The sequence below is a fragment of the Electrophorus electricus genome, chromosome 18, assembly GCF_041902795.1.
Source record: "Electrophorus electricus isolate QZ-2024a chromosome 18, ASM4190279v1, whole genome shotgun sequence".
NCBI lineage: Eukaryota > Metazoa > Chordata > Actinopteri > Gymnotiformes > Gymnotidae > Electrophorus > Electrophorus electricus.
The window spans coordinates 18,321,766-18,334,866 of NC_137514.1; the positions used below are offsets into that span (position 1 = coordinate 18,321,766).

Here is a 13,101-nt window from a genome sequence, read left to right on the forward strand (position 1 = left end):
CCACGTTCTCCCAGCATGGCCTGCACCCCTACGCCTGACCGTCTGCACCACCATGATGATGGCCGCTTTCGCCTGGCGTTCTGTCACGATCATGGAGGCCTTAGCGGTGGGGAGCGGGATTTGTTTGGGGGCAAATGGATTTTCAAAGCCAGAGTTCCCACACGACCGTTACCACAGGAAGTGCCCATGGACACGCTTTGGGAATTATGTGCACAAAATGAGTGGCAGGCCAGAAAACAAGCTGCGTTCAAGTATGAATTGTGAGTATGAGAGCCTGTTGATAAGGAGCAGAGGACTGGAACTCTTAGTCTTTTTTTTTTGTTTGTTTGTTTGTTTTGTTTTTTTCAGTTGAACTGTTTTATGTTTTTATGCTTAAGTGATCATCCAACTGATTTTTTTTATTATTTTTTTTATGGGCATGGTCAACTACCATGCAGCAAAGTTTTCATTTCATAGTATTGATTTCTTTATTTAAAAGGATTACCTTTGATATAACCTTAATCAATGTGTAATGACAAACAATCAGTTTATATTGAACTTTTTTGAGAGCATGGTGTATTTCATGTAGGACAAGCCTTGTCAATTTAAGACCTGGAAGCATGTGGGTTTTTGATTTGCCTGCTGCAAGTCAGATGATTATGGTCATTAATCAGTTACATTGAATCAGCTGCAATGGGCTGTGGCTCTGCATTGGAAGAAGTCCATTCTTGTGAACTCTTAAAGACAAACAGTGTGTTTTCAATTAAATTGCACAATGCACACCTGGAACCCTAGGTTATGCTTTAATTGCAATTAAAAGTCTTAAATCTTATGGATTTTTTTGCTGTGTGCATGTGTGTTTAAACATCAGCGGAACTAAGAGTGTGAAGCATTTGCCATTGATTAATTAACATTTAGTCTTTAATTAATGTCCACCATATTGTTATGCATACTGTGTGAAGCTCTGTGAATGTTTTATAATGGCTCTCCTTCAGATGCTTCTTTTTGTCAATGGATATTGCAAATTCCATACTGGATACTAAAAAAGAATTTCTCATGAGAGATGTGGAGCAATTCAGAGACATTTTTGGTTTTTATGACCATGGTTTTTGATTATTAAGTCTGAGGCAGAACAGAAAACTATCTCGATGTCAACCATAACTTTTCTGACCTAAAAAAACATAACTCCTGGCAACTTGGTTTTGTTTTTGGGGTCCTTTCCATTTGCATTGATCCTTGCGGGTTAGAAATCTACATTTGGCACCCTTTTAATGCCTTCTCACATGGGAAAGTAATAAAAACCCACAAAAACCAGATTAGCGTAATAGGAGATGATATATTCACAGCTGAATAACTAGAGATTTTGCGGTTTTGCAGTATGGACTTTCCTTAGTCTAAGTGGGAGGTGAACTAGGAAGTCAAATGTATTTCCTCAGAGATCTCTGCAAAGTGAGTCTGACTGAGTGGCAGAATCTCACCACGACATGTTAAGTGCAATGACTCAGCGATAACTTTTCTTGGTTTCCAGAGTGCTAGCAAAACACTATGCTTCGTAATAAGGCTTCAGCATGACGGCTTGTCAGCAGGATGGCCTGTGTCGGTTTTGCTCTCCTCCTCTTGTCAATAAGGTCCAGTCATGATGCTGCGGACATGACTCTTGGCTCCACAGCCAGTGGACACACACAAAAAAAAAACAAAAAAAACAAACAGCAAAAAAAAAACTGATGTGCCGCTGCTGTCAGCTAATCTTATGCAGTTGCATGATTTTATGCGCTGATTAATTGATCTCTCTGGAGACTGTAAATGCGGTCATGAGGAATGGATGGGCTAAAGTTCAGAGCATGTCTGTCACCACCTGCCCTCAGCACTTCTTAGCAGCTATCTCTCCTTTGGCCTCATTAGAGCAGCCTTGAGTACCAACAACTTTTCTGCTACCTTCCACCTTTGTCTTCCTCCCTATCTGCACATCTTGAATATAAATTAAAAGGAGTACTTATTTCTAGTCTACATTTTTGCTGATACATCTGCTGTTAGAGTTCTACTTAAAGAGAAACTTCTGACCAAGACGCTAACAAAGCTTACAATGGGAGAAAGCTAATTGTGACCAAACAGTGATTTGCAAGTTGCCGCCTACTTGCTTGCTTTCATCACTAGTGACTATAATCCAGCCATTTTATGGTCACTCCAGAACTATTTTTTAAAATGTTCCATTTGCTTGAAACATTCTATGCATGCAAAACATGCAAGCACCTCCAGACAGCCTTTTTCCTTATGAATATCCTGTTGAAAATAGGTTCAGACCTCCCCCAGCCCTTTGTTAAGCAGTGTGGTTTTCTTTAGTTTTTTTTTTTGTTTTGTTTTTTGTTTTTTTTTTGTGCAGGGCAGAACGTAGGTGCATATGTGTTCATCAGCCTGTTTGGTGTCTTTGATTATAAACACACAGGTGGCGCTGGGTGACAGTGAGCTAGCAGTTACTGTTAGTTGTTCAGTGTCAGTTTAGTGTGCTCCTTCCGTGCTGTATGTTTATGCACATGTTGATATTTTCCTGCAGAGCAGGGGCCCTTTATTCCACCCTGAAGCCATAGTGGTTGGTGAATATAGTCACGGCTTGTGAATCATCTATTGGCAAAGTTTGACGAGTATTGTCACAAAAAGGACCTGCCTCTCTGAATCACTCTTTCCAGCTTCAGGGTTTGTTTTTCAACAACTCCGCCAATCAATAAACAACAGTCAGGCTCTGCTCATGCGTGCTGTCCACCAGATATTCTTTACCAGCGTGCAGTATCACCTGTAACGTTGGCTTCACTCATTTTTGTCCTGCTCCAACCCCAGGGATGCCAGTCCCTCAAATCACGCGCATGCTGGCCTTGCCACGTTCTCCCAGCATGGCCTGAAACCCCACGCCTGACCGTCTGCACCACCACGATGATGATCCTGTTGAAAATTGGTTCAGACCCCTACCCCCCACCCCGCGGTGCTTCAGTCCACCCCTTGTGACAATTCTAAGTATATTTCAAGTGAAAGGTAATAATGAGCAGACATGAATAGAGAACTTAACTTAAACATAATTGACATGAATGGACCAAGGCACTGTTTACCTTTCTGTATCCTTTGCTCCTGGTACTGCTCACGTAATTAGGGTAGCTCTACATACAGCTACATACAGAATTGATTCAGGTTAGTTAGTCTCTAAAACATATGACTTTTTTCTTATTATTTTGGTATGTGCTTGTCCCTACATTTACATTTACGGCATTTAACAAACACACTTATCCAGAGCGACATACAAAAGTGCTTTTACTCATAGAATATCCTAGTACAGTACAGTAGGTTAGAGTCCAACATACCAATGAACTAGAATACTATAGAATACAGGGATCAATGCTGATACCTGTCCCTAAAGCTTACCATCCCTGTCCCTAAAGCTTACCATCTTTCTACAACAAAGATAAGAAATACTACAAATAAATCAGTGCTAGACTGTAGTTAAACCAGCCTTTTGTATCTAGGTTTAAGGAAGTGGACCTGAGAAGAATCCAAATTTTGTTCATGTTACGGCATTTACAAAGATAGCCTGTAACATCAGACACCTCTGCCTACTGGAGTCTGCTACATCAAGAGATGCCTGGGGTCAGGATACAGCGGGGAATTTGCACGACTGAGAAGCGTAATTGCATTCGGTAATCTCATGCTGGTCCGTTCTGAAAATAGCAGAGTCTTTGTGCTCTCCGATTAGGCTGAAGCGTGCCGGTTCAGACAACTGTATTCTTTCACTGCTGCGGGGATGTGAGAAGATATGAATCATTTAGCAGGGTTTGTATCTGCAGGCCGAGGGAGAACGCGGACAGTCTTGGAAGCAATGCATATTTGAACTGGCATGTCTTTTGGATTCAGTTTGATAGGAGCACGTGGGCTGGGCCGTCTTTAAGAAAGTTTTTATTGTAGTCCAGAGCCTTGTTTTCTGTTTGGTTGTGCAGGACACTGCCCATTTTATCTGTTGCTAACCCCAGAAATTAGTTCCTTAGCAGCAGTGGATGTTTTTTTTAATTTTATTTTTTTCACATCAGTCACTTAAACCGACTGAGCCTGCAGAAATGAGATCATCAAAGGTTGTGCATAATGTGTAAAGGGACCGAGTGTGTGCCAGGAATGTTGATATTCAAATTTAAGGATAATTACAGCATTTAACAGGGCAAAAACAGCATTCTGTTTCTTTAGAACTGTCACTAATAGTGTGTGCATTTACATGCACTCAATAATCCCATGGTTATCAGATTTTTGCAGTTATCTGTCTATTTAAGTGCTTAAGTAAACAGCATACTCCGATTTCTTAGATCAGATTAAGGCTTTAATTGTATTTTGTGAAATCCAATAAAGATTTCAGATCAGTAATCGGGTTTCTCAGTGCAGGAATTTGCACACTTGGATTTCTTAGACTGTGCATGTAAGAAAACATACCCATGATGATTACTGTATGATGATTACTGTATGTGATGATGATAACCATGATGATTACTGTATGTGCCCTGAATCCAGTTCCCTTTCTCATTATTTAATAATAATTACATGGCATTACTACGTTACACAGTTATTACATGGTTCTGTATTGTGAGTGTGCATAAGCACACTCTATGTGTGTTGTCATAGGCAGTCATATACATCAGCATCTTTGTGACCTTCCAACATGGGGTTTTGGCAATCAATTGATAATTTGGTGATTCCAAATGCAGCTAAAAACTAAATGAATGATGGAAATGTGTAGTAATTACAGTTGGTCATAAAGTAATGTCACTAATGATGATAGTTACGATACTATATGCTGTATAGCAGTAGATTGTGTATTGAGATCTTTTATAATATATGAACAATTCTGCATACTAACTGCTCTACCTGTAATCTCACAAAACTCAGACCTCATCACTATCTTCAAAGTGATGCAATTAAATGTAAAGCACAGATATATATTTGGCTGAAAAGCTCGCTATCTGTAAAGATACTGATCACTAATTATTATATTTATTTCCTTCCAACTGGTTTGAGCATAGTGTACATAGCTGTGCCTTTGCTTAACTGAATTAAACTGTAAATGTCTTTTAGATATGTTCTCAAAGCCTGTGATTGTTTAGGTCAGAAATTGCCTAGGTCCTTAGGAACCTGAGGAAGATAGGACCCATAATACAGTACACAGAATGTTTTTGTCAATCAATTTATTGAAGAAAACAGTTCCTGTCATTTATGAAGCTTTAATAATTCTGTACAGAAATAATTGGAAATATGCATCCCATTATTGGATAGAACAAGACTTGTTTTCTTCCCAAAACCTGTTTAGTTTGTCAATCTCTTTGTGAATCCAGAACAATTCGTATTTGCTTTATGGATTCAAAGCAAGTGGGAATGTTGGCATTTATTCATGTAAATTCTGCAAAAGGTAGTATTTAATTAAATGAGTGGTGACATTTGGATGGAGCAGGAGAGAACAGGGGAGTTGGTCCCTACTCTTCATATCTAGACTTTTTTGCACTTTAGTCAAAGCTGGTTGTCCTTTACTCTGAAGCCATTTTGAATCTCATTCTGTGAAATAATGTATGTTATGCCCATGTCATGCTCTAAAAGACTTAATCAGGAATTGTCTAAAAGCCCCCCTAAAAAAACTAATTGAGAGAATGCATCATTATTGGGTTTCCAAAAACAATCCATGTCAGTGAAAGACAAAAATGTCTCTGCAACCAGCTATCCTGCTCTCCATTGCATTACTATAGAACAAATTAATTGTGACCTCAGCTATGCAAATCTCTTAAAAGATTGATAGGACAGTAGACTTCAAACTGTGTTTACTACCAAGACTTGAGTTGGAGCACCAAGCCTGTAAGGATCCTGCTCCTCCATTCTGCATTTCTTACTCTCTGGGATGTTTGGTTTCGCACAAAGTAAATTTTGACAGCTGATCTTGGTGAGCATTTACCACCCAGCTCTGTGATAGCCCACGTGGCAAGTCTATCAGAAACCCACCTCCCGCTGCGAGTGTGCCTGTCAGACCCTCTGCAAGCCTGAAACAGCCAAGTGACAGCCAGCAGGGCGGGACATATTAATTGAAAGATGTGCAGGAGCAATGGAATATAAAGGCTTTTGTTTGGTGTAGGAGTTGCCATGTCATGTCACCATGCGCATCGCTGTTGAAGCCGTCATTGCCTGTAACTCACTTGCCTTCCTCTCCCTCTCTCCTGCTCCCTTTCTTTCTTGTCCTGCCCCATCATTTTGTGCAGTGTTTGGTGTCCTGTGCATGTCTGTACTCCATGTCTCTAAACAGCACTTCAGCATCTTTCTGAGTTGCTGAGTCTCCACCCCCTCCCTTTAATTAGCCCTTAACCATCATGTGAGTCTAATCCAGAGAACTCACTATTATTGGGCACATAGGAATCATCTTACACTCCTGAGAAATGTTTCCATCTTTTAAATTATATTCAACAACACAAGCGCAAAGGTTCAAACCGGAGTGCATTACACTAAACCCTGCAGATGGATGCACTTTCCTCTGCCGCCTGGTTCAGCATGGAACCCATCTGGTATATTAATCACTAATGTGACTTCTGATGGAGTTATATTTGATTTTGTTTTTTCCTATTGCTCTTGGTTCAAGCTTTTGTTTGGATATGCTTTTATGTCTCTTGAAATCCTAAGCAAAACTTTACTGTCATAGTTTTTAACAGTTTATAAGATTTTATGATTGATATATAAGATATCTATTAGATATTGGACAATACTCTTTATGTACATGTGTTGCAACAATACCTATGCATGCCTCTGTCTATATTGCCTGATAGCTCAACTGTAGTAGTACAGTGTCATAAGCGGTTGTAGTGTCCAAAGCTATAACCAAGAGCATTGTGCTTGTTGCTTGTTATAACTGCTCCAATTAATCAGCACCTGTGAGCAGCCAAATGTGAGCAGCAATGTCAAATCTGACATTGATTCAGGGGAGTTGTCATTGAGTCAGGTGACCTCTTCATTTATGCTTAGAGCAGTGTCAGATTATTACACAGTTATGCAACAGCAATATCAAAGACACACTTGGCATTAACAGTTAATCCTACAAGATGTAATAAATAAATTATACTGTGGTACACACTCACTTGATAGCGCTTTCATTTTTATTGTATTATCCAAAGCAAACCTCCTCCTCAACATAATTCAATATTTTTTTTTTTCATAAGTAAGTGAAGGCATCTACATACTCCCTCTGTCACTCACTGTTGTATCTATCTCTTTCTGTCTCCTTTTCTCTCTGCCACATTCTTTAGAAAACTTTTTTGTAGTGGACTACTACTTCACTTGACTTCTGTTACAGCATTCCTTGAAAACTGTTGAAATCACTTTGAGTTTAATGGAGCTTTATTGTGCCTACTGAACCACTGCCTTGCCCACAAAGCTTCTTTTACGTGTTGTGTTTTCAATGAACCCTGAGAGCTCGGTTTCCAAATCCTCAGCCCTGCACTGAAGCCTTGTTCACCATGCTCACTAACTCACATAGACTCATAAAGGGTTTAATAATTAGCTGATGGATTGAGCTGGGCACAGAGGAGATGGGAAATCTGTGATGCACTTTGCAGGAAGGATTCTTATCTAGTAAAGGGAAACACTGCCTTATAGCACAGGAATACAGACCTGTAGGTCTATACACATGTACACACATGTACACCTGGTATTTTAAGTAATCTGTTTTAAACCTACTTACATACTTACTCATGGGAGTTCAACATATCCTCAACTGGAAAGGTATCAGCTGCCCCCCATGCTGGGTACCAGAGGAGGCAATACAATTGATTTGGAAAGAGACCATACAATTATTGTACACTATCAGTTTAGCAAAGAATAATTGAATAATTCAACATAACCCATATGGTACTAAAATACTTTTGTTGTGCCAGTGTTATGGTGGACTGTTTATGTGCGCACACGCACACACACACACACACACACACACACACACACACACACACACACACACACACACACACACACACACACAGAGAGAGAGAGAATGAATCACACTCTCATTTTAGATGTTGCTTCACAGAAAATAAATTAGTCATTTCCAAATCATGTAACCTGAAGTGAAATCACCCATAAATTGAGTATAGTGTCCTCCAAGTCTAGTAATCTGTGCCCTTCATGTGTGTGTGACATGGTGTTTATGTGTGTGTGTGTGTGTATGTGTGTGTGTGTGTACTGGGGGGAGGGGTGCAGTGGTTCCAGTAGCAATAAAATGATGGATGAATCAGTGTCTCCCTCTCTCCCCCTGCCGTCTGTTCTAATGATGAATTCACACATTTGTCTGGGCCACTGGAAAGATTTAGGACTCAACGCACTTGAACACAATGTGTTTGACTCAGCTCTCGTTTGAGCACCTCATCCTTATTCACATCCCTGTAGCTGGTGCATAAGTACTTTCAAGCAGCAATGATTCTTAGCCATTAGGGAGAATAGAGAACCTCTCTGGGGATCTTGTGGAGTACAGTGGGATTACATTACTAAAGCCTACATTTCCCATTCACTTTTATTCAGTACAGTAACTTGCTTGTTAAACTTGACAGTTTCACTTTTATTGTGCATATCAGTCATTTTGAACATTGCATGTTATTTGGAACAAGGAGAATGTTTACCACAGTGAACTGATTCATGTGAGATCAGAAAAGGACTTTTCCCTTCTTGTTCGTGTTACTTTTCCCCCTCTATCTGTGTACAGGACACAGCTCACTGAGCACCAAATAAAATTTAGATTTTTCTGCGAGTCCTATTTGTTCCGAAATCTCTCGTCCCCACTGTTTTGGTCTTTGTTCATTGGCATACATAATGAACATGCTGGCAAGACATTAGTTTCCTCAGTGCCTAATTGTCTTGAAAATTGCACAGTCAGACCACAGCAATAATAAAAGTTTGACATTTCAGCGTTCGCCGACTTCACTCTTTTTGCTCCCTTTGATGATGATGGTAATAATGAAGATGAAGATGGAGCCTTTGTTCTGTGGCAGCATTATGTCACGCACAACAAAAACAAGCACCAAGACAACATCTCTCTCTCTCTCTCTCTCTCTCTCTCGCTCTCTCTCTCTCTTTCACACACACACACACACACACACACACACTCACACGCACACACACAGACACACACAAACAAACAAACAAACAAACAAATACAAATAGATTAAACAACACAGTAAACTAGAAAAAAATCATATGCAAAGCTTTTGATAAAAGACCAGTTTGGGATTCACAATGTAATGGATGGGCACGACCCTGCCATTTCCAATAGCTGCCATGCGCTGATTATTTGTCAGCTCTATACTCTGATTGTAAGATGGATTAGAGTTGTAACTCAAATGCATGGATTCAGAAACAGAACATGCAATTATATATAAATGAGTTTTTGTTTTTTAACTGATTTCATTAGTTTATGGGAATTATTTTAATGTTATAAACAGACATAAGAATTCAGCTGCACACCATCTAAGCAATATGTGTTTGCCATTATTTTTTAAAAAGAGGTAAGAAAACACAATGTGGTGAAGTGATCTTTTGAATAACACAATACCAGTTGGAGATGATGAAAAATGGCTTCCACACTTTTAGGGGATGATGTATTTGGAGGAGAGGAGGCTGGTCCATAGGGACCTGGCTGCCCGTAACGTTCTGGTGAAATCTCCCAACCACATCAAGATCACGGACTTCAGCCTGGCTCGCTTGCTGAGCACCGATGAGAAGGAGTACAACACAGACACTAGCAAGGTCAGAACAGGACCTAGAGCTTCATTACAATGGTATAGACAGGAATCCAGCATGCTCCACACCAGCACATACACACATGATTCAACATGTGACCTTCTTGATGGTGCGTTTATGAGGTCTCCTTGTTATGCAGATGCCCATCAAGTGGATGGCCTTGGAGTGCATTCACTATAGGAAGTTTACACATCAAAGTGATGTCTGGAGCTACGGTGAGCAGTTGCTATTGATTTACCATTCTTAAGTCTTATAATTGGTATCGATTAATGAGCAAATCATACTGCAATGCAGAACTGATTTTATGAGCCAAAGTCCAAAAAAATGCAAATTTAACCATTAATATCTGGACTATACTGGGGCCAAGTAATTTTATCACACTTTTTTACTGAAAAAAAGGGGTCACTTGATACATATCTGGAACTTTTTATAGCACTGCTGAAATTAAGAAGCCGAGAAAAAATAAAGAAAGCCTCTCACTGTTTCATTTCTTGTAGGAGTGACCATCTGGGAGCTGATGACATTTGGAGGAAAGCCATATGATGGGGTTCCCATGCATGAAATTCCAGACATCCTGGAAAAGGGGGAACGTCTACCCCAACCTGCAATATGCACCATAGATGTCTACATGGTCATGGTCAAATGTGAGTCTCACATAGTCCATCATTTATTGGTGTTTTTATACAATAACCCACGTTTTGTACACATTAACCATATTATAAACTATATGACAAAGGTAATCAACTTTAGTCCTCGAGTCCAGATCTGGTCTTGGATTTTCTAGTCATTGGTAGTTAATTGGACAATTAATCATTAACTGTTCAGTTGCCTTTAGAATCCAGGGCTATATCCAGGGCCTGTGGAAATGAGGGCTAGAGAGGAAAGTATCTGTTGTACAACACTGTTCCTCAGATATACAGTAAGTAGGTACACAGATGGGAATATACCTCATAATTTTTCTTCTTTCTGCCATTTCAGCAGGAATATTGAAGCATATTAAACTCTTTTAATATGAGGAGATGATTATACACTTTAATCCTAATTACATTTTGACTACAAGGTTTAGTGATTATTTCTTTTTAACACCGACAGCCCTTTGGCATAGTGAAAAGATTTTTAAATAATTGCAGCTCATCTAGATAAAGTGTTTTAATTGTGATCTTTGAGAGGGCAATTGCGTAGAAGAACATCACACTAATGTGAAGTGGAGGCATGCAAGTCTGCATCAAAGTGGTTATCACAGCTATATCACACACAGGATATCACACCAACCCAGTAATTCAAGTTAAACCCTGACATTAGATGTCAGATAAGCAGCCTGAAGCAAATTAGACTTTATTCCCCCCAGAAGCTGTTACAGTGCTCCATAGGGCTAGTTTGTGAGCATATGACTCATTTCAGCTGTCAAACAATTCTTTTTTTTATCTTTGAGGTCATCATGGAGATCACACTTTGCTGACTAAGAGTATATAAGTTCCTGTTTCTCTGATCTCCTTTTACTTAGTGTTCTCTTTAAAAAACAAAGTAAAACAATTTAGCCTTTCAATCATTGCCACTTTATGCCCTGCAGATGTTAAACTCTCCATCTTGTGCGTATAGCTGATGCATGAAAACAACAGTGATACATAGAGAAGGTAACAGCTATTCTCTTCTGGGCTGTCTTTTTGCTCCATCAACCCTTCAAGGTTGGATGATTGATGCTGACAGTCGGCCCAAGTTTAAAGAGCTGGCTGTGGAGTTCTGCAGGATGGCCAGAGACCCACAAAGATACCTAGTAATCCAGGTAAGCAGTGCAAACTTATTTGTTATGTGTGTGCACAAAAACATAAATGTTTTTTCCTCATAGTGCCTATAGTTTCTGGTGGTGGAGCGTAAATTGAGCTTTTTTCTCAGGGGGATGACTGCATGAAGCTACCCAGTCCCAACCACAGTAAGTTCTTCCAGAGTCTTCTAGGTGAGGAGGATCTGGGAAACCTGATGGACGCTGAGGAATACCTGGTACCCCATGCTTTCCCATCCAGAGTACACCCGGACTCCAGTACCGTACGAACAGTTAAGCCTTCGGTTTGTAGCTGCTGATATAGTTTCACTAGAGTTTTGGTTAAGACCAAGTCAAAAAAATATATTTTAATAAAAACTTGAGCCTCTAGTGCAGTGTGTCTAGTTGCAATCTGGAATGTTTAAATGCAGAGTATACTGTATACTGTTTACATTTACCAATACAGAATATATCCCTATACCACATTCTTACCTCCTGTACTTTGGCCCAGCATTAAATTTGCCTAGAAAATAACTCACATATTTCCCCATGCAACTGGGTTCATTAACCTTGAAAATTCCACATATAATACAAAAGAGGATAATTTTTCCCCTCATGAGCTAATGCACTTTGAGGATGGTCTCATTGACTTGGTCTGTTGAGATATGATTTTAATGATAAGCAGGCTGTTTTATGTGCATTAACAGCCTTCATTGTCATGCAGGAAACATTACAAAATTGGCAAGGAAGACCAATTTTATCATTTAACTACATTCATATATTAATAAATATATATACAAATATATTTTAATGCAGTTATAAAGCATCACCTTTTGAGAAGAGAATTCATGAGATCATCCTATATGATGTTCACAATTGATGCCCAGTTACAAAACTATTTTCGACATCTTGTAAATATTCAATGTGCATTATAGCGCACAGTGATGTCTGAACCTTTTTATTAAATAAGTTGTACCATTGTACAGCAATCACGTGTTAGATCAAAAGGGTTTTCTTCTCTAGTCATAGTCATAAAGATTGTTATATATATATATATATATATATATATATATATATATATATATATATATATATATATATATATATATATAAATTTCATGAACTTGAAAACTTGGATCACCATTTTTCCATCCAAGATGTTTAATGAAAACCGACTCAACAACATTCTCTTCTTTTGTTTCTTTAAACAGAACCAGAGCAGTCATCATGAATTTAATACACGGGAAATGGGAGGGATCCACTCCCAGGCATCATCCACCACCTCTTCTGGTAACCCTCCAGCTACAGCAGGAGTCCAGTGGGTGGCTCAGGCCTCCCAGGAGGAGCAGTGCTGTAACGGGAGCCTGAAGAAGCAGCCTGGAGCTGGGGAGGATGGCAGCAGCCAGCGCTACAGTATTGACCCTACTGTCTTCCTGGGAGAGAAAACCCAGAGAGGAGCTGCTACTGAGGATGGCTATGTGAAACCCAGCAAGGACAAGAGTTCCTCAGGTGAAGAAACAATCTCCATTGTACTCTTGTTGCTACTTTTACAGCAGTCTTTGGGGTATTTTTGAAGCAGTTTATTT

At 39.5% G+C, this 13,101-nt stretch overlaps 1 protein-coding gene across 7 annotated transcripts in view; it reads left to right on the forward strand.

The window, feature by feature from the left end:
• LOC113579192 (receptor tyrosine-protein kinase erbB-4-like) overlaps positions 1–13,101 on the forward strand; it is a 127,620-nt gene that overhangs the window by 111,238 nt on the left and 3,281 nt on the right. For 4 of the 7 annotated variants that reach the window (XM_035534817.2, XM_035534818.2, XM_035534821.2 and 1 more), the window contains 6 exons: positions 9,607–9,762; positions 9,896–9,971; positions 10,254–10,400; positions 11,442–11,539; positions 11,650–11,820; positions 12,727–13,024. In XM_035534817.2, coding sequence (XP_035390710.2) covers positions 9,607–9,762; positions 9,896–9,971; positions 10,254–10,400; positions 11,442–11,539; positions 11,650–11,820; positions 12,727–13,024 — 946 coding nt within the window. The remainder of the gene's footprint in view (positions 1–9,606; positions 9,763–9,895; positions 9,972–10,253; positions 10,401–11,441; positions 11,540–11,649; positions 11,821–12,726; positions 13,025–13,101) is intronic. The other 3 variants (XM_035534820.2, XM_035534823.2, XM_035534819.2) reach the window with 2 other exon arrangements.